The 26,492-nt window shown below is 42.4% G+C and overlaps 1 protein-coding gene across 1 annotated transcript; it reads left to right on the plus strand.

The window, feature by feature from the left end:
* The first annotated feature begins 13,792 nt into the window (after positions 1 to 13,792).
* On the plus strand, positions 13,793 to 20,247 carry fzd9 (frizzled class receptor 9). The gene has a single exon (XM_004911764.4). It carries the CDS (start codon positions 14,627 to 14,629, stop codon positions 16,388 to 16,390), a length of 1,764 nt encoding a protein of 587 aa, XP_004911821.1. The 5' UTR covers positions 13,793 to 14,626; the 3' UTR covers positions 16,391 to 20,247.
* Positions 20,248 to 26,492: the final 6,245 nt, after the last annotated feature.

Genomic DNA, 26,492 nt, shown 5'->3' on the forward strand with positions numbered 1-26,492 from the left:
ATTGCCATCTATTATCCACACACACTATGCATAACCAGTATTAGTATTTACTACAGGTTCATGATCTATTATCCAGAATGCTTGGAATTATGGGTTGTCTGGATAAGGAATCTTTCCATACTTTGGTACACCATATTTTCAGTCTGTTAAGATCATTACTAACCATTACATACCACTAAGATTGTGTTGCCACCAATATGAATTTATGCATCTTAATTAAACAGTACCTTGTACTTGATCCTAATTTTTAATAGAAAAAGGAAAGCATTTTAAATTAGAAGTATTTGCTTAAAATGGGGTCTATGGGTCACAGATTCCTGCAATATAGAGATTTCTGGATAAAGGATCCCATACCTATATAATGTACAGAATTCATCATTATCCAATCGTCCAAGTATTATTATTATAGTGAACAAGGGTGTTGACATTCATCATCCATGTAGAATATGCATAAACATTAGTGTACAAAGGTGCCGACATTCATTATCTATTTAGGCTCCTATTTACTATAGTGTACTTGAGTGCTGACATTTATTTTCCACGTAGGCTATGCATAGCTGCTATTTACTATGGCGTACAAGAGTGTTGATGTTCATTATCCATGTAGAATATGTATAGCCAGTATTTACTAGGGCAAACAGAATTATCCATGTAGGCTACAAATAGCAAGCATTTACATTAATGTACAAGGGTGCCGACATTTATTATTTATACACTCTTTGCCTCTACCTACTATAATATACCAGAATGCCAGCATTCACTATTCACTATGGTTCTGCCTAGCTACTACTTACTATATTGTACAGCACTCATTATCAATGGAGTTTGTCCTTTTGAGACTTTATTTACTATCTAGTATTCATTCTCCATGCAGGGTGAGCAGCCATCTGTTTTTTGTGTGACATCAGGCTGCACTCAGTTGTTCATTCGTTTTAAACGCTTGCAATTTGTTAGTATATTTTTTACTGGTTTTGCAGGGATCATTGACTTTTTGGGTTCAATTTCTGCACTAAACTGGCATTGTGCATTTTAAGATAAAAGAGCCTTATTTTTCCCATGCTGCCTGCTGTTACAGAGGCCACCAGACAGGAGTCTGCTAATAAAAGAATATTGGACTGGTCAAGTGTACACTAACAGCTAACCTTTTAGGACCCAGATATCCTTTGGAAAAGGTCCTTCCTCATCCCAACATTTTTTCTGGTAGAAATAGTTGAATTTTGGATTCATGCCACAGTCAGTGAGAACCACATGATGGAAGATATCCTCTTTCGTCACCAACAGATTGGATTTTTGCAGAATTTGGTACTCAGGTGGTGGGTCAAATCCAGCTTCCAATCATACGATCAGATCACATATTTGCTGTATGCATATCCATTAGGACATTGACTGCATCCACAGTTTATGCAGTCCTCCATGTTTTGTCCTTATAAAATGCATTTTTAGAATACTTCTATGTAACCCACATTCTTCTTCCTTTGCTGTGACTATTTTGTTAGGTGTCCTTTAAGCAGGGGGATTATTTGTGCATTGGTAATCTAACTACAGGTATGAGACCTGTTATCCAGAATGCTGTGGACCTGGGGTTTTTCCAGATAAGGGATCTTTCTCTAATTTGGAGCTCTTGTAACTCAAGTCTGCTAAAAATAATTTAAATATTGAATAAACCCAATTGGATTGTTTTGCCTCCAATAAGGATTCATTATACCTTAGTTGGGATCAAGTACAAGGTTCTGTTTTATTATTACAGAGAAAAAGGAAATCATTTTTAAATATTATAATTATTTGCTTATAATGGAGTCTATGGGAGATGGCCTTTCCGTAATTCGGAACTTTCTGGATAACGGGTGTCCGTTATAAGGGATCCTATACCTGTATCTACCTTGCAAGGACCAAACATGGAGTAGAATAGAATTAATTCCCCTGTTTAGCTCAAGAAATAACAAAAACATTTTTTGATATATAAATCTCTATATATAGAGATTCTCTGCACTCACCCATTATCAATATATATAGGACATTAAGACATTCTGTGCATTAAGCTATTAAGAAATGCCCTCCCCTTTAAGAAAATCAGGGATTGCTTGTCCATATATTGCAATATACAGTATAAGAGGGCAAAGAAGGTTCCAAGAGTGAGATACATTTCTAAGGATTTTTTAGGGACATATTGATCAAAAGATAAGAGTAATAATTCACCACCCTTTGATAAATATGCATTTAAAAATCCCATAGAAATGAACAGAGAGCAAAGCAATTTCTCTCTGGCAAACTCTATTTTCTCCCTTTGATAATTATGTCTGATAATGTTGATTAGATTATACAGGTATGAGGCCTGCTATCCCAAATGCTTTGGAACTGGAGTTTTCTGGATAAAGGATCTTTCCATAATTTGGATCTTAATACTTTTAGGGGCTGATTTACTAATCCACGAATCCGAATCCCGAATGGCAAAAAATCAGATTGGAAACGAACATTTTGCGTCTTTTTCGTATTTTTTACGATTTTTTCGTCGCCATCGCAACTTTTTCGTGAATTGTCGCGACTTTTCCGTAGTCGTTACGACTTGCGCGAATTGTCGCGACTTTTTCGTATTGAGCGCTAGTAAACGGCGGGCAAACCTTTCTGATTTTTCCGCGACGGCTACGAAAAAGTCGCAACAATTCGCGCAAGTCGTAACGGCTACGAAAAAGTCGCGACAATTTACAAAAAAGTTGCTACGGCGACGGAAAAATCGCAAAATACGATCATTACGAAAAATGCATTCGGACACTTTCGATCCGTTCGTGGATTAGTAAATCGGCCCCTTGGTCTACTAAAAATCAAAAACCTAGTAGGATTGTTTTAATATTAAATAGAAAAAGGAAATAATGTTTAAAACTGGAATTATTGGATTAAAATGGAGTCTATGGGAGATCTCCTTCCCATAATTTGAAACTTTCTGGATACTGGGTTTCCAGATATCGGATCCTATACCTGTATAACACCTTTTTTGTGTATTCCCTTTTTGAATAAATTTGTGCATTTAGGGCTTATTTATATCACTGTTATAATGTGTTGTGTAGAAAAGGCCAATGTAAAATGATATAACTATAAGTATGTTCATTGTTTTTCCTTCTCATAATTCCTTGTCATAGTTTTAATACGCATAGGTGTCATTTCTAAGTCAACACACAGATTTTACAAGGGATGGTACAGGAAACCCAACACCATCAGCTGTGCAGTGTCCCTGTACTAAACATGCCTTTGGATACCCTCAGAGCTCTTTCTTTATGACCTGAAAGCATACCGGGGGCTGTAGCTCAGCCACGATATATAACACAATGCTACATTCTTATGGTGACAGCCTGCCTTTATATGAGATCATCTCACTAAAAAACAGCCTACACACGTACGAGTGTTGCCTCTAATCATCATTCTGTATAAAATAAAGTAGAAATGATAAATAAAGCTTTATTAAGTAAGTCTATGGGGCACATGTACTAATCCACGAACGCTTCGAATGCGTTTTTTTCATAATGATCGGTATTTTTGCGACTGTTTCATCCCCGGCGCGACTTTTTCGTATCTTGCATGTATTTTTTGTGACTTTTTCGTCGACGTCGTGAAAAAAACCTATTTTTGCGCCAAGTACAAAAGTTTTGGATTCATTCAAGCTTCAGTATCGTGACTTTCCTTTGGGCAAGTTGAAGCTGCAGAGTGCAATTTATTCCTATGGGAGGCTTCCAAAATCATGCAAAGTCGGAAAGGTTTTCCCGCCGTTTACTATCGTTCAATACGAAACGTTGCAACAGCGATGAAAAAGTCGCGATATTTTCGTTTCCAATCCGAATTTTTCCCATTGGGGATTCAAATTTGTGTTTTGGTAAATCTGCCCCTATAAGTGCAAGAGAGGTATGGTATCCATTACCCGAAAAACAGAAAACTCCAATCTCCCATAGGGAGCTATTTATTAACCTTCGGATTTTTTTTTCCGATTCGGAAGTCGCAACTTTTTCAAGATTTACTTTGCGTCCAAACAGCTAAAAATCAGAATCCGTCAATTCACCAGCTAAAACTTGCCGAGATTGTGTTGAAGTCAATGGCAGATGTCCCTTCCTTTCCTTGGAGGATCCTTCTTTTGCTTCAAAACTATAGATTGTGCAGATTTTTGACGCTGCGTTTTCGTGATTTTTGACACTGTGTTTCATATTAGATTCTTTAGTAAATGTAAGACATTTGTGGAAACTAGTTTATTCAATTTTTAAAATGTAAAAAAATGAGAAATGGTAGAGTTTTAGGAAATCTGCCCCGTAAATTCCATTTTAAGCAAATAATTCAAATTTTTAAAAATGTCTTTATTTTTCTCTTTAATAATAATAAAACAGTAGTTTGTACTTGATGGTAACTAAGCTGCATGAATCTATACTGGTTGCTAAACAATCCTATTGGGTTTATTTCTGATTGAATAAGACAAGTTATAATGATCCAAATTACAGAAAGATCCCTTGTCTGGAAAACCCCACACATTCCAGATAACAGATCCTACAACTGTACATGTGTGAGGTGCTAGACAGTACCCAGGCACCAAACAGAGGGGCAGTGCTTTGCAATACATGAGAAAGCTTTCAGCAAAGGAAAATTTACAGAAAAATCAATATCAAGTTTTGATTGTAAATGTGGGTCATAAAGTTTGGGAATCCCTCTCAGCCTGCATAATAATTAACTCCACTTTCAACGAATAGTATAACAGTGGTATGTCTTTCATTTTCCAGGAACATCTGGGGTGTTTCTGAACAAAGATTTTTAGTGAAGCAGTATTTAGTTGTATGGAATTAAATCAAATGTGAAAAACTGGCTGTGCAAAAATGTGGGTACCCTTGTAACTTTGCTAATTTGAATGCATGTAACTGCTCAATACTAGTTACTGGCAACACCAAATTGGTTGGAATAGCTCATTAAGCCTTGAACTTCATAGGCAGGTGTGTCCAATTATGAGAAAAGGTAATTAAGGTGGCCAATTGCAAGTTGTGCTTCTGTTTGACTCTCCTCTGAAAAGTGACAGCTTGGGATCCTCAAAGCAACTCTCAAAAGATCTAAATACAAAGATTGTTCATTATCATGGTTTAGAGGAAGGTTACAAAAAGCTATCTCAGAGGTTTAATCTGTCAGTTTCAACCGTAAGGAACGTAATCAGGAAATGGAAGGCCACAGGCAAAGTTGCTGTAAAACCCAGTTCTGGCAGGCCAAGAAAAATACAGGAGCGGCATATGTGGGGGATTGTGAGAATGGTTACAGACAACCTAAAGATCACCTCCAAAGACCTAGAAGAACATCTTACTTCAGATAGTGTATCTGTACATCGTTCTACAATTCAGCGCAATTTGTACAAAGAACATCGTTATAACAGGGTGATGAGAAAGAAGCCTTTTCTGCATTCACACCACAAACAGAGTCACTTGTTGTGGGCAAAAGCATTTAGAGTTTTTGGAACAAAGTGCTTGGGACTGATAAGACAAAAATTGAGTTATATGGTCATAACAAAAAGCAATTTGCATGGCGGAAGAAGAACACCCCATTACAAGAAAAACACCTGCTACCTACTGTCAAATCATGCTGTGGGGCTGTGTGGCCTAAACACAGCTGGAAATCTACAAAGGCATTTATGCAGAGGGAGAAGCACAATATTCTGGAATGGCCGTTGCAGTCCCCCGACTTGAATATCATTGAAAATCTATTGGATGATTTGAAGCAGTCTGTCCATGCTCGGCAGCCATCAAATTTAACTGATCTGGAGAGATTTTGTATGGACGAATGGTCAAAAATACCGCCATCCAGGAGGTGTCTAGAGGCAAAAGGAGGCTCAACTAACGAATGATGTAATATCTCTGTTGGGGTGCCCAAATGTATGCACCTGTCTAATTTTGTTATGATGCATATTGCATATTTTCTGTTAACCCAATACATTTGATGTCAATGCTGAAATACTACTGTTTCCATAAGGCATGTTATATATTAAAAGGAAGTTGCTACTTTGAAAGCTCAGCCAATGATAAACAAAACTCCAAAGAATTAATAGGGGTTCCCAAACATTTTCATATGACTGTATGTCAGTTTAGTGAGAGCCAGGAGCAGACCTGGACTGGCAATCTGTAGATTGTGGCAAATGCCAGAGGGGCTGCTATAGCATGCCATAGACAGTCAAATGATGTTCTCATATATTTATTGGGCCTGTGGGAGGCTGAATGGGCCTCTGCTTACCTGAAATGGCATGGCCTGTTTTGAAGCTAAGGCTGAAACTGGCCAGGAGGGAGTCCAGTCAGGGGCTCAGTGGCAGAGGGTGTGGTGGCTTGAGAAGAAGGAAGAAGCTGAAATTGAAAGTGGCTTATGAGGGGGAGGGGGCTGGGAGATCCCTGCTAGATATGTAATGCAGGGGTCCATACTTTTGGGGGCCCTGAATATAGCACATGGGGTAAAAGGCACCTTTAAGTGCAGATATTTTCATCAGTTTACTTGCTGTTAGGTTTATCTTCATTTTGCCATTTCAGAAATTTTATTTTCCATTTCTGGAAAAAAAATCAGCCTTTCTATATTTTTATCTATCTTCCCTAATAAAAACACTGGCATCAAGCATAATTTTTACTGGCCATGGCAATAAAATATCGGGCAGGTGGCAACCCTAAGTGCAAGTAGCTGAAAGGCATGATGTATTTGGGACTCCCAGTTATATAGGGGTCAAACCATTTAATGAAATTGTGATAACAGAAAGATCAATTAATTTAATTTAAATATTACAGGTCTCTTCCTTTTTTTTCCTATATTTATGATATGCCTTTATGACATACCCCCCAACCGTCCCGCTTTTTGCGGGACTGTCCCGGATTTAATAGCGCATCCCAAAAACGAAGCAGAGCCGCACAAGAACGAGTCAGCGCATCCCGCTGTCCCCCAGGAATGCGGGACATTCCTTAAACTATCCGGGACAGCGGGATGCGCTGACTCGTTCTTGTGCGGCTCTGCTTCGTTTTTGGCTGCGACAGGCCCTTTTATAAGGTTGCGCCTGACGTCACACGTACGCACCGGGCGCAACCTTATAAAAGGGCCTGTCACCACCTCAGAAGAAGCAGAGCCGGAGCGGCGGCGGTGGTGGTGGTCAGTCAACGGGGGCTACTGTCAACGGGGGCTACTGTCAACGGGGGGCAATTGGGGGCTCTGTGTTTAGGGGCTACTGTCAACGGGGGCAATTGGGGGCTCTGTGTATGGGGGCAATTGGGGGCTCTGTGTATGGGGGCTACTGTCAACGGGGGCAATTGGGGGCACTGTGTATGGGGGCTACTGTCAATGGGGGCAATTGGGGGCTCTGTGTATGGGGGCTACTGTCAACGGGGGCAATTGGGGGCACTGTGTATGGGGGCTACTGTCAATGGGGGCAATTGGGGGCACTGTGTATGGGGGCTACTGTCAATGGGGGCAATTGGGTGCTCTGTGTATGGGGGCTACTGTCAATGGGGGCAATTGGGGGCACTGTGTATGGGGGCTACTGTCAACGGGGGCAATTGGGGGCACTGTGTATGGGGGCTACTGTCAACGGGGGCAATTGGGGGCACTGTGTATGGGGGCTACTGTCAACGGGGGCAATTTGGGGCTCTGTGTATGGGGGCTACTGTCAATGGGGGCAATTGGGGGCTCTGTCTATGGGGGCACTGTGTATGGGGGCTACTGTCAACAGGGGCAATTGGGGGCTCTGTCTATGGGGGCACTGTGTATGGGGGCTACTGTCAACAGGGGCAATTGGGGGCTCTGTCTATGGGGGCTACTGTCAACGGGGGCAATTGGGGGCTCTGTCTATGGGGGCACTGTGTATGGGAGGTACTGTCAACGGGGGCAATTGGGGGCACTGTGTATGGGGGCTACTTTCTATAGGGGCAATTGGGGGCACTTTATATGGGGGCACTGTGTATGGGGGCTACTGTCTGTGGGGCAATTGGGGGCACTGATATGGGGTCAATTGGGGGCACTGTGGGGGGGTAAAACTGGTACATAGTTTTTCCTTAGCTAGTACAGTATGAGGGTATAACACATTTTGCGTCTGATCCCACCATTTGAACTATATAAAAGGAATATTTTTTGGAAAAAATTGGGTGTGGCAATTAGGGCGTGGCTACAAAAGTGGGTGTGACCAAAAATTTGCCGCGCTACACGCACTAAATCTTTTTGTCCCTCTTTTTATTTTTCAAATGTTGGGAGGTATGCTTTATGAGCAATGAATTTTATACAGGTTTTTACTCTGGTTCTTTGATATTTGCTCTTTTTAAATAAAAGGATCACATGTGGTTGGGCTGTAGTACAGTACACGCTGCCACTGCGGGCACTGTGGGACACAAACATCTCTCTGAATATTGTCAAACTACAACTCCCAGAAACCCCCTGTTAGCTTTCATGTGAGCCCTGAAGTCTAACAGCTGCAGATTGATACAGTGAAAACCAACCGAGTTTTGAGCAGGCCCTTCCACCTGTGACTGCAGCTGTTGCTAAACTCTAAGTGAGAGAGCAGCCGGTATGCTGGGAGTTGTATTTCAACAACAGCAACCAAGCCACACGTTTAAGATTCCTGGTGTGGATGAGAACTGCGCATATCAATTAGTCTTAAATGGCAAGTATGGAAAGACTTACATATGTGTGTGCTTCCTCTGATTACTATATGTACTATGTAAGCTTAATACATATGAGTACAGCTCTGCCATTCCCAAAAGTTCTCTGAAACAGAGTTTTTATATTCTGAGAGCTAAAAAAAAACTCCCAACATAAGTGTTTTTATAAACAAGATATAATCAGTTATAATTGCATTCGGCAGGATAGGAAGTACAGACAAATTATGCTTTAATATATTAGGCGCTGTATGTTTAAGACAAGTTCTCTAGGGAGGAGGGCAAGTGCCAATCCCTGTGCTGTGACCCACCTGCTGCACTTTATCTTCTGTTAAACAACATAAACCAATTGTTACAAAATTATGTTTCATATACAGAACTGATAATAATAGTTTTGACTCTCTCATCGCCCAACACCTCTGGCATCAGTGGTTCTTGGCTCAAGAACATACCATCCAGCAACCCTGACCTGCAGGCACACCTGCCACTTTTACCCATGGGCTCCAAGCTCTGCCCCAACACTAGATTTAAACTCAGAGCCAAAATTTGTTAAAGAGCCCCACACAACACAGAAACCCCTAATATACCTATCGCTGTAATCTATTACTTCAAAAGTATGAATAGATAAAATTTTTATATAATGTAATCCAGCAGCAAAACAGTTCTCTTTCTGCCTCACTTGAAATCCTGGCAGGGGAGGAGGGACTAAAACACATATGTTACAAATTGTTACAACTTCTTCACAGCTTACATAGAACTACATAAACCACAATGCATTGCATTGTGATGTTCCTTTTTTAATTGACATCACGTGTGCAGGGAATTGTGGGATTTGAGTGATGCAGGCTGAAGGCAGGCTGAGGACAGTCGACTACTGTTACATTGTATTTAAATCTCAAAATAGCCAGATCAGCAGGAGAACAGGGGGGCAGGCTTGGGGAACTGTTCCAATCCATATTATTATACCATGAAAAGGCTGCATATTTTTAACTGAAGTATATTGGGTCTTTATGGGGGTCTTTAAGGGGAGTTTGTATGGGTTTCGGCTCAGTGACAAATGTAAATAATAAGCAATCTCTGTAAAGCAATGTGTAAATTAATTCCATATTAATTAAGAATTAGATTGAACTTGATGGACATCAGTAATTTTTTTGACCCCTTAAGAGTCCACAGCCCTCAGGGCACTGTGGCAGTGATTTTTTAGTGTAATACAAATGCAAGTGTCACATTTGAAACATTCCCACTTGCCTTTTTGCCTTGCAAATCTGTTTATCTGACACAGCCCTCTCCTAAGATACAGTGTAAACACATATGATTATTTCTAAAAGCCCAAGTCCTCCTTTCATGTGGGGAGTGGTCCTATATGGTCAGCAGCCGCACTGTGTTGCACCCATCATAAAACATTCAAGTCTGCCAACGGCTGCTCTCCTATTTAATCTTTGGCCACAATCCCATTATATTTATAGGCCTGCATTCACTGCACAGTGGAAGTGCTCGCTGCTTGCACTGCTGGTGAAACAGGCTGAATAAACGACCTTTGCACCCTTATCCATGTGTGACATTAGCCTTGGGCTATAGGGGAATTTACTGCACAAAAGCTGTAAAGCACTTAATCCACAGTAGGAATGTCTGCCGTTCATTGCTGCAGTAAGGTATCTATTTGCCGTGGTATTTCAGAAGCTGCCTGGCACTGCACTAATGTAGAGTGGCACGCGGCACTTATAATTTTTGCCCATACAATTAGCTTTCGAGAACATGTAGGATCTCATGAGTCCGTCACCAAGAATATCATGTTATATATATTAACAGGACAGGACAAACAGAGGTTTAACGCCCCTTTCATTTTCAACCGCTCCCCTTAAGCTCCTTCACACCAGCTGGCCCCCTGGCAGGCAAGGAGCTAAATTGGTGTCGGACATTTAAGCTGCAATTTGCTTGGCTCGGCACAAAAATAGACATTTCATTTTTTTTTCTTTTCTGGCCTTTCAATTTGCCGCCCCAGAGCTCTTGTAACCTATTTTCGGTAACTTCATGCCATTTTCCATTCTTCAGATACCAACCCTCAGCAATAGGATTCTAGGGGCATATAAAATGGCCTCCATGGGATGTCATAGAAACCACTCATAGTGAATCTAATTAAGGCATTATATCCAATAGAACAAAGCAATATTATTATACCAATGCAAAGCCAACTCCACATTCATCTGCAGTTTATATTCCTATGTGTTACAGTATTTCAGTTTAGAATAGTAAGGGAATAGATACTATGAGGCATGTTCCTAGGGTGCAATGGTGGGGGGTGGAGCTAGGCTTAGTCCAGGCCTTTGTCCCCACACTGCCCAAATGGGCAAATTACATCCCTCCCCCGTCTTCAGCATGTACACTCAAGTGCACGCGGGTAGGCTGCCAGGTTGCCAAGGGAGCTTGGCTGGCTTGGCCTGGCGCTGATAGATAAATGCCTTTTATCACAGAGTTATTATTATTAACCTTTATATAGTGCCTAGACATTACCATTACTAGAGCGTTGAGTTGAAAATACGAGCCAATCAGTAAAAAATGGTAAGAAGGTTTCATTCCTGTTCAGTATAGTTGTACCTCTGACTTCTGATCCTCCATTAAAGGATTCCTAAATGGGGGGTTAAACAATCAACACTGGTCATAGTTGCACCTCAGAAGACATACATGGCTGATTCTGCAAGGTATAAGACCAGTTGACCTACTGGACAGGTACAGTGCCTATACACAGCATGTTGGTTGTCTTTGAAACAGCAGGTAGTGATGTAGATCTGTGATCAGGCCGGACTGACAATATGTGGATGCCATAGACAGTAACTATTTAGTGGGCTAGTGGGGGCAATTTGGGCTTCTGTGTACTTATAGTGCCAGGGCTTATTTTGAATCCCAGTCGAGACCTGGCTCTGGCTCCTATTTGCTGGCCGACACAGTACATGTGCAGATAAAATTTCCAAAGCCGCCCGATTAAAGGGGTTGTCCACCTTTCAGTTAGCTTTTAGTATAATGTAGAGCAGTGATCCCCAACCAGTGGCTCGGGGGCAACATGTTGCTCACCAACTCCTTGAATGTTGCTCTCAGTGCCCCCAAACCAGGTAGTTATTTTTGGATTCCTGACTTGGTGGCAAGTTTTGATTGAATAAAAACAAGGTTTACTACCAAATAAAGCCCCCTGTAAGCTGATAGTGTGCATAGAGGCCCCTAATAGCCAATCTTAGCCCTTATTTGGCACCTCCATGAACTTTTATGTTGCTTGTGTTGCTCCGCAAGTCTTTTTACATTTGACTGTGGCTCACAAGTAAGAAAGGTTGGGGACCGCTGATGTAGAGAGTAATATTCAAAGACAATTTGCATTTTTTGCATTTTTTATTTGTAGTTTTTTTAGTTATTTCACTTTTTCTTCAGCATCTCTCCAGTTTGGAGTTTAAGCAGCTATGTGGTTGCTAGTAACCAAATTGCTAGCAACCAGGGCATGGTCTGCATGGGAGATTGATATATGGACAGGAGAGGACCTACATTGAAAAATAAGATATAATAAGTTACAATAACAATAAAATTGCAGCCTTGCAGAGCAATGCTGGGTTCAGTGGTCAGGCTGGCAGCAAATTTGGGTGAACTGCCTCCATGGCAATTTATCTGCCCATCCAGCAGGATTTCTGGGCAGCCCACATATCACCATGCTCCTGGGACACAGTGCTGCCAAATCTCTAGCTGGCCCAGTGTGTGTGCCATATTTCTAGTTACTGGTAATAGCTAGGGGGCATTGGAGTGTGTGGCAAATGGGTGAGTGAGCAGCAGGCTTAGGGGTGCTCTGAAAAGAGAACTCACCCTGCAAAAATGTTACATGGTTTCTAATGAAACTGACTCTAGTGCATTGGTTTTCAATCATTTTTGATCCAATCCACCCTCTAAGGTCGAGCCCCCCCCCCCCCTCATGCCAGGGTTACAGACATTGCTGTCTCATTCCAACATCATTGTAAATATACAACCAACTAAGAATTCACCTTACACTTCACCTTCAAGTTGGGCTTCCAGGAGTCTCTATGGTGCCTAAAGGCATGCATCACATACCGTACCTGGGTCAGTGAATACCCCTGACCCCCCAGGATAGGGGAACAGCACCCCCACAGTTTGGGAAGCATCACCCAAGTGTATGTGAATGTAACATGCCTAGTCTAATGCTGCGCCACTGCATATGTTGGTGCATGTATCAATCAAATGCTGCTTGCTATATTCAGAGCCAGGAGCTTAATGCCAAAGTAGTGATCTGCACAAGAACAAAATGAAATAATTTAGAAACTAACAAAAATCATAAGTGAAAACTAGAGCTGAAGTGTCTTTCAATACAAGTGTACATTATAGTAAAAGTAAGGATTTGAGGTATGGACAGCCTGATGCCCCCTGACTGCCTCTAATCTCCAAACCTTCCAACCTTTACTGTATTTTTGGGAACCTTTCATCCCCACCACATTGATGTGATTTAGCATTCACTGGGAAGCCTATACTGCTTGTTCTGAAGGTATTGTAGGGCCAGGCATCCAGCTGAAGACTGATGGGGAATGCTGGGAGTTGTAGTTCGGCAGCAGCAGCTACTGTATTGCCATTGAGGTGTTTGCAAGTGCCTACAGAGTTGCGTGTCAGTACTGTATAATGTCTTTGTATGGGCTCCCCTCCTCCTGCCAAAGGGGCACACACGCAGGAGCTGAGGGAAATCGCGGCAGCGCGGAGGCTCCGGCAGGAGAGACAGAACATGGCTTGTTCCGAGAGGCAGAACACTGAGCTTCTTATTCCGTGCGGTTTATAAATGTAACCCAAGATTTTTCCCTTCTGCTATTTCAAATCAACAAGGTTTGTGTGTAATTTCCCCCCGCCCCCTCTCTCCCCTTGCACAGATATGGAGATTCTATATAGAGAGAGGGGTATGTGTATGTGTGAGTGTATATATATCTTGCTCGCTGAAGCAGCAGAAAGCCTGGCTTTGTTATGGCTGCCAACGGGGGGGGGTTGACATGACTTGGAAAATATTATTCTTGCAATTTTGCAAATTGCCATTGACTGTGTTTGAATGGGGGTCACTGTTTCTTTAAGCAGGCCGCGCCCCTCTGACAGATGTGAGTGTGGTTACTGGCCATGGCCACGCCCCGCTGGCGAGCCCTGCGCTAAGAAGTCGGTAGCGCTTGTTGTGGCAGCAGTGGCCGGGGTTGCAGGCAGCAAGTAGGACGCACACCCCCTCCAGTCGGGCAGGGCGGGGTTTCGCCGTCCTTAACCCTCTGTGCCCTTTGTGTTCGCACTGTTGCTCCGCTGTTTCTGTTTCCATTGCCAGTGTGCCGCCTCTCTATTCCTGTCAGTCTCCCAGACGCTTCCCAGCCTCGCATTGTCTGGCAGCCGGAGAGAGGGGGAGAGCTGCACTTGTGCTGGACATCTCACACGGGAGTGCGGCGCGAATAGACATTGGAGAAGCAGCTGTGAGACGGGCAGTGAGACGGGCAGTGAGACAGGCAGTGAGACGGGCAGAGGACAAGCGGGACCTGCCATGAGTTGCTGCTGGAGAGAATAGACTGCCCGCCCACTGACTGTTATATTCCTCAGTCCATGTGTGACTGTTACAGCGCCCACATAGGAACATAACCATGAAGGCTTAGGGGGGCTTGGCCTCCCCCAAAAGAGAAAGCTCTGTTATTATTGGCATATATGATATAGCTACTGGAGCAGCCAGCTGGGCACTAGCCTTTTCCTCGCAAACACAAGCCATTCTTGCACCACCAACATGGAAGGGCTCTCATAAGGAAACCAGTGGCAATTTGTATCCTCTGTGACCCTGTTGTAAGATAGGAAAGCTGATCCCACAGCCGCGCTCCTGGAATGCATTGTGCCCTGCTCCGAGCAGACAGCTGGATATAAAGTCGTGTGCCCGTAGCCACTCGCCCCCTCCTGCGCTCACTTACAGTTGTTGCCTGCACGCCTGTGCCCAACTTCCACCGTCCCTCACCATGTTCCGTCTCTCTTCGCTGTTCACATCTGCTTTTGTGTGGCAACTGCTAGCCGTGACTTTGGCTCTAGAGATGGGTCTGTACGACGTGGAGAGAGGGAGAGAAGCCAAGTGTGAGCCTATACAAATTCCTATGTGCCAGGGAATTGGCTACAACATGACCAGAATGCCCAACTATGTGGGTCACGAGTCTCAAGAAGAAGCAGCAGCAAAGCTTCAGGAGTTTGCCCCTCTGGTAGAGTATGGCTGTCATATACACCTCAGATTTTTTCTTTGCTCTCTTTATGCTCCAATGTGCACTGAGCAGGTGTCCACCTCAATCCCAGCCTGCAAGCCTATGTGTGAGGCAGCACGGCAAAAGTGTGCCCCCATCATGGAAAGCTTCCAGTATGTATGGCCAGAATCCCTGGACTGTGACCGTCTTCCCAGCAAAAATGACCCTCATGCACTGTGCATGGAAGCTCCGGAGAATGCCACAAATGGAGATCCTCCAACCAATGGCCACGGTATGTTGCCTGTAGCTCCTCGACCTCCACGTCCATCAGGGTCTGGGATTGGTATTTCAAGCCGCTGTGCAAACCCGGACAAGTTCATGTATGTGGAGAGAAGTGGTGTATGTGCTCCAAGATGCATCCCCGGGGTGGATGTGTATTGGTCATCAGGGGACAAGGACTTTGCCCTGGTATGGATGGCGGCCTGGTCTGGTCTGTGCTTCATTTCCACTGCTTTTACAGTTTTTACTTTCCTCCTACATCCCCAGCGTTTCCAGTATCCAGAGAAACCCATAATATTTCTTAGCATGTGCTATAATGTTTACTCTACGGCTTTCCTTATTCGTGCCGCTGCTGGGGCACCTAGCATTGCTTGTGATAGGGAAGGAGGTGCCCCCTATCTTATCCGAGAGGGTCTGGAGAGCAGCGGTTGCACACTAGTCTTCCTTATCCTATATTACTTTGGTATGGCCAGCTCACTCTGGTGGGTAGTGCTTACTCTCACATGGTTCCTGGCTGCTAGCAAGAAGTGGGGCCATGAAGCCATTGAGTCCCATGGTAGTTATTTCCACCTAGCCGCCTGGGGGATACCTGCCATTAAAACCATTATCATCCTCACCATGCGCAAAGTGGGTGGAGATGAATTGACAGGTCTCTGCTATGTTGGGGGGTCAGATCCAAGTGCCCTGACTGGTTTTGTGCTGGTGCCCCTCTCTTGCTATCTGGTGACTGGCACGTCATTTCTTCTGACAGGATTTGTTGCTCTTTTCCACATTCGGAGAGTGATGAAAACAGGAGGCACCAACACAGAAAAGCTGGAGAAGCTTATGGTTAAAATTGGGGTATTCTCCATCCTTTACACTGTTCCAGCTACGTGCATCATCGTTTGTTGTTTTTATGAGCGGCTAAATTTGGCACACTGGGATTCTAGGGCACGGGAAGAGTCATGTAGGACAGTGCCTGGAAGTGCCAGGCCAGACTGCAACCTGCCCCACTCCATACCTAGTGTAGCAGTATTTATGCTGAAGATCTTCATGTCACTTGCTGTGGGCATCACCAGTGGGGTATGGGTATGGAGCTCCAAGACGCTGCAGGCCTGGCAAGGCATCCTGTGCCAGCGCCGCCTTGTGGAAGTAGGAGCCAGGACTCGAGGGAAACCCCAGGGAGGGTTAGGGGTCCCCTGTAGTTTAGGGAGCTGCCCTTACAAGCCTCCACCTGTAACCCTCCAGGTTGCAAAGACTGACCCCTTCATGGACAGTCCGACACATGTGTGAAGCACAGGAACATGATTGGAGCATGAGCTGTTGCAACAGGGAAATGCATTTGTCACTGCAGGATGTGGAAAAACTTTGCTCACTGACACAGCGTGGACTGTGCTTGTTTTGCCAATGGGATGATTCATTAGCAGGGAGGGGATAGATGTTGGGGGTACTGTGCTGCAGCTCTATAAAACCATGGATTTACTGAGTGCATCACCTAAAGAGAGCTGGGTAAGCAGAAGCCTGACCTGTATGTGTTGGCATTCTAAACAGTGTTCAAGGGAAAGATGCTCTCAATTCTCACAAATCTGTGAGATCTTTTGTAAAAGGTTCAAGAAAGTCATTTGAAGTGCAGTCTGTATAAGCCACCCTGTGGCTCTAGGTTGCTCTCATGTGAACAATCAGCCCTTGTGCAGCTATTTTAGGGGGGTGTTGCCCCTCTTCAAAAATGCACATTATATCTATAGCAGCAGCAGCTACAGGGCTTGGCACCAACATCACTTTTCCAGTCTCCTTGGACCTTACGAAATAACCGTGTTTTGCTCTGCAGCTTAGAAGGGGTCATAAAGTGCTGCGCTCTGTTGTGTAAACAGGACTGTCCCTTGCTACTGACAGGCAAGTAATGTGAAATGTGGAATTGCTAGCATGTCTGCTCACTTACCCTTAACAGGAAATTAACCTACTGGTCGTCCCCCATTCAGAAAGAAAGATTATATAAGAAATGTGTACTGTGGACACAGCAGGGTTTTAAAAATAATTTTCTTAACTTCACAACTGTAAACTGTAAAAGGTTTATTCATTTTATGTTTTGGCGATTGAAAAAGTATAAACAGGATTTGAAGGCCATATATAAGTGCAGCCTTGTCCCACTTGGGCAGCATAATAAATTCACATCTAGTTAGAATGCTGGCTCTGGTTAAATCCTATATATCATAAAGATTCTGCAGTCGTATAGTGGGAGCAGAGCTCAGCTTGGCATAGCCTGGCAGATTAGGGTACGGCGACTGCTGTGCAGAGGTGGGCACAGACCTGTTAAAAATCTGGGCAAATTTTTATTCTTAGGGGCAGATTTATCAATGTGAAATTAGAGCACACCACTGAAATGTACCCTTTAGAGACCAACTATATAGATATCTGGCATCATTGCTAACCTGTCTGATGCCCAAGTGGGGCTTCATGCCATCTTAAATCAAAGGGCACGATTTTCTTCCTTCACCTGGGCAAACCATGCCATTCTGGTGCTGTGTGGGATTTCAGCACACATGTGGATAATATAGTGCACCCAAACTGCACCCCCCAGAGCCTACCTACTTCTGAGTGTGATTGGAATTATGGCTTAAAGCAACTAAAGGGAATCTGTTAGTATGTAGCCAAACAACGTACATCTGCATTGATGTGCCTGTCCAACAAAAGAGGTAATTTCCTGTTAAAATGTTGGCTAAAGTGAACACCTCACCCCTGTAACTGGTGGTAAATATAGATGCTTAGTGCAGCCAGTGATACAGTACGTCCTTGGCAGCTCCTATATTTTTTGTGCATCTACAGAGAATGGGCTGATGTGTTGTGTGTAATCATTAAATACACTATATACCTAGAGCTGCAGTATTGGGTTAAAGTGTTAACTTTTATTTTTGGGAGCAATATCCAACACTTGGCCCTTCATCTGCCCCCAACAGCCGTCATAAATCTGATCAGTGTAATTTAGCTACAGCTTGTAGGTCTCGGCATTGCATCCTTGCTTGATGAAGGTAAATGAAACTTTCACTGTGGCTCATTAAATCTCCATCAAAGATCCATCAGCTACATAGTGGCCCTTCTGTCTGTAAAATAAGAGCCAGTTGTATGTTTCCAGTGAGACACAAACAGCAGCCCCTAAGTGTGCGTCACTAGCAGAGCAGGAAGAAAGGAAGAACTGTGTCTGTAGCTAGAAAGTGTCCGGCCCATTGTGAAATAATTAGTGTGTTTGCCAGTGGCCCTGCACATTTAGGTAGGAAAAGATAAACACTGGAAGCAGGAATGTACAAAAAGCTATTGATGAAGGGATATAACAGGCCTAATTCTGCTTGGGTACAAAAAATTAAATTAGAGACCTCAAAAATAATTTCTATTAGAGACCTCTGAAAATAATTTCTAATTATTGTCACTAAACACAGTCGCCTACTTCAGTTTTTATATAAGGCATTGGGAAGCCTATTTATAAAGCTACGGTATAGTCCATATTTGGCTAGGCCACACATTTCCATAAAATACTTACACACCTTTGTGTACTTGCATGATTCTACATGGCTTTTATATGGCGTATCGCAACACCATTTATTACACAACCATATAACTATACCCCAGGTATAAAAACAAAATGTGACATTTCAGTACCTTTCAAATGACCATTAAACGTTAGAAGTATATCTGTAATGGGGACAGGGTTGCACTCTCAGCCATCACCATCTCCATCTGAGATGTGTGTATATATATATGTATGTGTGTATATATATGTATGTGTATATATATATATGTATGACAGCTCCTTACCCCAGGACCTTAGGAGTCAGCACCCCACTCCTGTCAAAAGCTGCTAAAGCCACAGCGACATAAGCACAGCTATTGCTGCCCATTGCTAGCTCCTAGCTCCTTGCTTAATTCTGTAGCTCATTAACCCTGCAAGTGCAGAATAGAAATAGGGACCCACAGTGCTTGGTGCTATTTCACGTGATACTGCACCCATTAACCCTGCGAGTGCAGAATATAAGTGCATTATGCTACATAGTGGGAGACAGCAATACATTCATGAATAATCAGACCATAAAAGTAATTCCGTCATTTTCAGCTCCTGTATAGAGAATATGCGCCTTGGGCAAGTGCAGAGCTCCGCATTTGGTGTATTGCCCAACACTCTCTCTGTAAAGTGAAATGTTGCCTTGTACTGTAGATAAATGAAAGCTTTCTGTGCCTGGGGATCAGCACAGCCTTACATATAATGTGTGTATTTATATGAAGCCCTGATTAAAGTAGGGAGAGGCAGTTCTGTTACAAACCTACACCATGAGCCTCTGATTAATAACAAACATTTTAAAGGAGTTTGCCAGCAACTGTTCCAATTTGTACTGCTAGAAATTAGAGGCAATTAAGAGGCATGGTATCTCCTATATAACAGAATGCTTTGCTTATTCTCTCACTGATCCCCTAATAGAACCAAAATAATATTTAATTGGAAGGACATTCTTTCTTCAGTAAATTTTATGGCATTTAGCCTGTATGAGCTATGGGGCATTTTGGGATGCTTTGAGTAAACTGCAGAGCCAAATATGTATATTTACCTCAAGACTGGCTTGCAAAGGTAAACACCATAAGTTTTTGGCCATTAGTGAAAAAAACTGTGTTAAAAAAGTCATCTGGAATTACTCTTTTTTCATTTGTGATATCAAATTGACAAACTTTCTACTCCCCCACTAGGAAATACCTCTAGAAAGCACTGAGTAGGGTTAAGGGTTGCAGGGAGCCGGGTGTCCATCTGTAATTTACTATAAATAGGTAACACATCTCCTGTTACACGCCAAGGGGTTATTATGTATAAAGGTGTCTAAATAGTTATAAACTGACATTTTGGATTTTGTATGTGGAGCTCAGTGTCAAACTCTTTTGTAAAAAGAGACATGGTTTGTTAAAGGGTGTGTAACAGTGTCATTGAGTACCAATTGTATTTCACAGCTTTATACATGGCGGTATTTTTTGCCATCAGAATTTGCCCAATGTTGGCACTGACCAGTGACCAAAGATGGTGTAAAACAAAGGCATAGTTCTCAGTGTTTGTACAAAAGATTAGCTCAGTGCAGTGTTGGTTGTGACATTGCAACAGCTGGCCGGAACGCACAGGGTTAATTCCTATTTAAAGTCATGTAAGGACAACAAGCTTTATAAATGTGCAATTTATTTATTTATTTACACTTCATTTTTAATGTAAAATTTTTTTACACACCTTAATAAATATGCCCCCTGGTGTTGATTCACAAAGCCCAGAAATAAGCAAAGAACAACGTTTATGTCAGGGATTGTGGTAAATTCTGGCCCCCATATGTAATATGCCAATATTCTGATCTGGGGCCCTACAAAGTGAAAGTCATAAGGGTTATGTAATACAAGACACTATAGGGTTGATTCACTAAAGTGCAATAAAACGAGCGCTATTTATAGCATGCGTTAAAAATTGCTGTTTGCGCTAGTAGTGAAGACTATTTTCGTGCGGTATTTGACGCAATGCGCGCTAATTAACGCAGCACGCTACTTGTCGCATGTGCTACTTGTCACGTGCACGCCATATTAGCCATACACATCATTACGTTCATAAAACTACTTTTTTTCAAAATGACTATTTCCCTGCAAACTGGAGGCTGCATCACTCTAGGGCCAACACAGACTTGAATAAATAACACTGCAAAGTCCATATTGTGTTGCCAAAAGCTCATGAACTGTACTTTTCTATAATTACCGCCTGCCCCAAGTAGGTGTTAATTTTCGCATAGACTAATGCGATATTTAGCGCGTCTAAGTGTTTATGAATCATGCGTTAGTATTATTTCTGCGCAAGAATTAACGCAATGCGGTAAAATTAACGCATTTGGTTGCTTGCTATTTAACGCACGCGATACGCGACTTAATGCAAGCGAATCGTGTTTTTTTCGCGTCAATTTTAACGAAAAAAACATGCGATAAGCGTTATCGCACTTTAGTGAATCAACCCTTATGGTTGCACAGGAGCAGTAACCCATAGCAACCAATAAGATTTTTGCTTTTAAACAGGTGACCAGTATATTTTACCGACTGATTGGTTGCTATGGGTTACTGCTCCTGGGCACAGAATATTGGCACATTTAGAACTGGTTGGCTGATTGCATGGGTGGTGTATAAAAACAATGGCACCTCAACAAGAATAAGTCCTTCAGCTTACATGGAATCATTCATACAAGACAGTCACTACTGGTATGTCCCTACAGATAAAAATGTTTATTTTTCAGTGTTACTTGCCTTTAAATTAGTGCCTAAATTATGTAGCATGACCAGTGTGTATCCATTTGTACCAGTGGTAAAAGGGGCCATGACCCAGTGCATTCCCAGTAAGGTATGGCCAGAAATCATTACTGTGCATTTAATGTTGGCTCAAACAGGTTTCCTTTTAATGTTATTTTTTAAATCTGCCCTAAAATGTATGTAAGTGACTGTTACTGAGGACTTGTAATAGGTGTCACTTAACTGTTCCTCAAACATGGAAGTCCATGCTTTAACTTATCCACAAAGAGCAGATTCCCCTTTGCTTAATGGTCTGTACAAAGGGCAGACTGGAAAACTATTGATCTTGCATTGTGCGTACCCTTATATTATATATTCATTTAAAGTCAAACTGATTGTTTACATCAAGTGCTCTTCATAACGTAATGCACTATGGGGGACATAGTGGCAAAGTGTCCCCATTGATTGTTACCCACTTGTCTGTGCCCAGTTGGTTTCAGCCAATCATTCACAGCAGCAGCAGCAGTGTTCTTGGGCTTTACTGCTGAATGGGTTTATTTATTGTGCCTATCACCCACCCAGGGTTTGGCTGCTCTTCCACATTATATCTTCCTAGATGACTAGGGAAAGGAAACCTCCATACTAAGTAGAAAATGCAGTTCAGCCAGAACAAAGAAGGATTGGGTATTATGTTAGCAAAGTAAAATCTCTTAGCAAGTTACAGGAAGCAATTGAAACAAATAACTAAATAATTAAACTGGAAATAATTGAAAGTCAGGGATGTAATAAAAGTTCATTTGGTAACTACCACCCAAAAGAAAAAGGGATATTTTGGCCACATTGTTTATACCCAGATCTGCCCTAACCCAATTCTGCACTGTTTCCACCCCCTTTTTAAGAAGCTCTATTCTATTTTGTACTGAGGAAATTGGAATTGTCCCAGGGCAAATGCTAGATATGTGCTTACCAAGGATGTTTTCTGGCCAAGCAGCCTCCTAGAGCTGTCCTAAGATGGCTGCCTGTGGCCAGGTATGTGCCAAAATAAAGACAGCCCTGCAAGTTAGTTTTGGGTCCCAAGGTGAAACCCTCTCTGCCCTACTGAAGAGAATGGGCATTCCAGAGATAAGGGCTAACTAGGAGCAGGGTATGGAGTTCATGAAGGTGAAAGGAAGATGCAGCAACAGAGAGAGACTGCCCTGAGGGCAATGAGCAAGATGAAGGGTAACCTAACATTACTTTGTGCTTATTTATCAGGGAAAGGGATAATGAGGTTACATAGTGCTGCCCACAGATCAGAGGCTGCACCTCTAGCACACAGATATAAATATATAAATATATATATTTTTGGATTTGCATTATATAAAAAATATGGTACTGGTTTTGTAAAGTACTGAATATAAAAGTAATAATAATATGCAGAAGGTAATTTAATGCTGTAATTTATTATTGAATTGTCAGTGTTTTGTTGAAATGAAATAAACAGACTTTTTGTGTGATGAACTCTGTGTCGGAGTTATAAATATGCAAGTGTGGCTTCTACAGTTAAAGAGTACTGCCTGCTCATTACTGGCAGGGGGCCAGGGACAGTAAGAATTTACAGTTTCTCTATTTTTTTGTGGTTTTGGAATTATTTGTTTTTTGTTAAAGGAACTGTAACACCAAAAAATGAAAGTGTATAAAAATAATTAATATATTATGTACTATTGCCCTGCACTGGTAAAAGTTGTGTGTTTGCTTCATAAACACTACTACAGTTTATATAAATACCCTGCTGTGTAGCCATGGGGGCAGCCATTTAAATTGAAAAAAGGAGAAAAGGCACAGGTTACTAAGCAGATAACAGATAAGTAGCATAGATTCCCATTATATTCTACACAGTTATCTGTTAGGAGAGAGCTTGAATTGATAGGTGGGACATAACAATAAAATTGTAGGCTCACAGAGCAATAGATCTTTGCCTGATGGAGTCAGTGACCCCTTTTGAAAGGAAATTTAATTTAAAGGTAAACCCCCCTATTTAAAGTTAAAAAAAACCTTTTGCGACATAAACAAGAGCTATTGTTGACACTACTTCAGATTTCAACTAATGTAAAGCATCATTTATATATATTTACCTAAGAGTTTCCTTGCCATCTTCGTTACCTAGCAGACAATTGGCATCTTCATACCAAGACACAAGGGCTCATTTATTGCCTTCATTGCAGTTGCGGTGACACAAAATGTATGACAGTTGTTGCACAAATTGATCACATTCATTCTCAGCAGCAGGGGACAGAAGTGAAATTTCCTCAGGTGAGATTAAAGGGGCGGTTCACCTTCAAGTTAATATTTAGTACGTTATAGAAAATTCTATTTCTGGCAACTTTGCAACTGGTCTTCATTAGATTTTAGCCTACTATTTCTTAATCTTTCCAGCTTTCAAATGGGTGTCACTGACCCCGGCAGCCAAAAAACTATTGCTCTGTGAGCTTACAATTTTATTATTATTGTTATTTGTTATTCCTTATCTTTCTATTAATTACCTCTCGTATTCATATTCCAGTTTCTCATTCAAACCTCTGCCTGGTTGCTAAGATAAACAAAATCCTAGCAACAAGATAGCTGCTGATACTCCAACCTGGAGAACTGCTGAAGAAAAGGGTAAATAATTCAAAGAACCAGAGAACATAAAAAATGAAAACCATATTGTCTCAGAATATCAATATCTATGTCATACTAAACAGTCATTTAAAAGTGAACAACACCTTTAAACTGATGGCTGGCGCTTTGTGTTTTAGCCAACATGAAGGATGTTCGCCAAAATAAGAACTTGATGAACTATTCTCTATTTTAACTGTGCAAAAAGGTTTAGCAAAAATCAAAATACACCCTACACAAACAGGACCCCCCCCCGATATGCAGATCTTAATGTGACCATGTCAAGAGGATGAAGTCTATTAACAAATCAGGAACAAACCAAAACCAATGTTTTGGGGTAAAACTTGTGACCAGAATGATCTGGTATACTGTATTTGTCTGGCTCCCCACTGATAGTCAGGACACAGGCACAGGGTGGCAAATACTTGAAATTAGGGCAAACACCTTATCCAAATTATTGGAGACCATTTCTAGAGTTAGGGAAGAAGACTACAATGGAGACCCCAGGGCAAGACCATGGTTTGGCCCTAAAGGCCCCCATACACGGCGAGATCGCCAAGCGAGCAGATCTTCCCCGATATCCCCACCTACGGGTGGGCGATATCGGGGAGCTTGAAGTTAAAAAAAAAAATAATCTGATCGTTTGGCCCTGGGGCCAAACGACCGGATTATGTAGGCAGCAATGGGGCAGTCGGTTCGGGGACCGCATCAACGAGCCGATGCGGTCCCCGATCCAACTGGATTTTCTAACCTGGCCGATCGATATCTGGCCAATTTCAGGCCAGATATCGGTCGGCCAGCCCGCTCGTTTCTGCCCCTACACGGGCCGATAAGCTGCCGAGTCGGTCCAAGTCGGACAGATATCGGCAGCTTCTATCGGCCCGTTTATGGGGACCTTTACCCCTTCTCAGTCTGTAAGAGAACTCAAAAACTGCTATCAATGTTTGGGCCTGGGTAAAATGGTAAAACAATGGCAAATAACACCATTCAGAGATTGAACATTTCTGCCTGCATAGGAAGTCAAAAACGTAGGACCATTACCTAAAGGAGAAGGCAAGAGAAAAGTATAAGTAATATGTAAATAGAAGAGAAGGGGGAGGGGGAACCCAAAGTGGAACACAGGACACCAGAGCCCAAGGCAAAAGTTCTAAAAGCAACAAAAATGTAGAGATCAACTCAGCGGCCAAAAGGGAATGCAGGAAATAGGAGAAGGGAGAATGAGATTTATTGCATAGGAAAATGGAAGAAATTAGGCAAAAAAGATAAATGGAGAGAACTTTACTGCAGAAGGGAAATACAAACTGCTTAAGAGAATGCAGAAACAAGAGAAATAATAGTTGAGGAATAGTGACTAAATAAAAGAGGAATGAGGGAAGCCAGACGTGATGACAGGATACAAACACAGAGATAGGGAAATGGGACAAAACACAGTTAATACCTACCCAATACTCTCACATCAGCTCATTCATTCTTCTCTAACTTATGTTTAACCACACTGTTATACTTTTATCTGTACTCTCTTTTAAAATGAGGGCTGTCTCCCACTGTCCCCTGCTGTCTGGAAACAGATTTATAAATATTTCACTTCCAGCTGTCAAACAGAGTTTCAGCTTGTCTCCCACTGTCAGCCCAAAGTTCAGTAATATTGAATATTAACGCCCACTCTAACCGCACTATTGTAGAATCTTTATCTTTGTGAAAGAGGTGAGCTCTTCTTCCTAGATCTTCCTTATTTTGTAAATAGTCTGTCTTCTCTCAGTGCCACCTGACCTTCTTCCAGTGCCACCTCACCTTTTAGTGCCAACTCTTCTTACAGTACCACCTCATCTTCTAGCGCCAACTCTTCTTCCAGTGCCACCTCACCTTCTAGTGCCAACTCTTCTTCCAGTACCACCTCATCTTCTAGCGCCAACTCTTCTTCCAGTGCCACCTCACCTTCTAGTGCCAACTCTTCTTCCAGTACCACCTCACCTTCTAGTGCCAACTCTTCTTCTAGTGCCAACTCTTCTTCCAGTGCCACCTCACCTTCTAGTGCCAACTCTTCTTCCAGTGCCACCTCACCTTCTAGTGCTAACTCTTCTTCCAGTGCCCCCTCACCTTCTAGTGCTAACTCTTCTTCCAGTGCCCCCTCACCTTCTAGTGCCAACTCTTCTTCCAGTGCCACCTCACCGTCTAGTGCTAACTCTTCTTCCAGTGCCACCTCACCTTCTAGTGCTAACTCTTCTTCCAGTGCCCCCTCACCTTCTAGTGCCAACTCTTCTTCCAGTGCCACCTCACCTTCTAGTGCCAACTCTTCTTCCAGTGCCACTTCACCTTATAGCGCCAACTCTTCTTCCACTTTTTCTTCCCATTTTACCTACCCTATGTGAATGTCAGCTCTTTTCCCACTATCATATCACTTCGGTAAAATACTCTAACTTCTTATACTACAACCTCACTTATCTCTATTTCCCACTTTTAACTCTTTTCACGGTGCCTT

This window comes from Xenopus tropicalis, chromosome 2, assembly GCF_000004195.4.
Source record: "Xenopus tropicalis strain Nigerian chromosome 2, UCB_Xtro_10.0, whole genome shotgun sequence".
In the NCBI taxonomy this organism is placed as follows: domain Eukaryota; kingdom Metazoa; phylum Chordata; class Amphibia; order Anura; family Pipidae; genus Xenopus; species Xenopus tropicalis.

Bases quoted from the DNA above. Each gene is read 5' to 3' on its own strand.
- fzd9 (XM_004911764.4), top strand. From the start codon at position 14,627: ATGTTCCGTCTCTCTTCGCTGTTCACATCTGCTTTTGTGTGGCAACTG.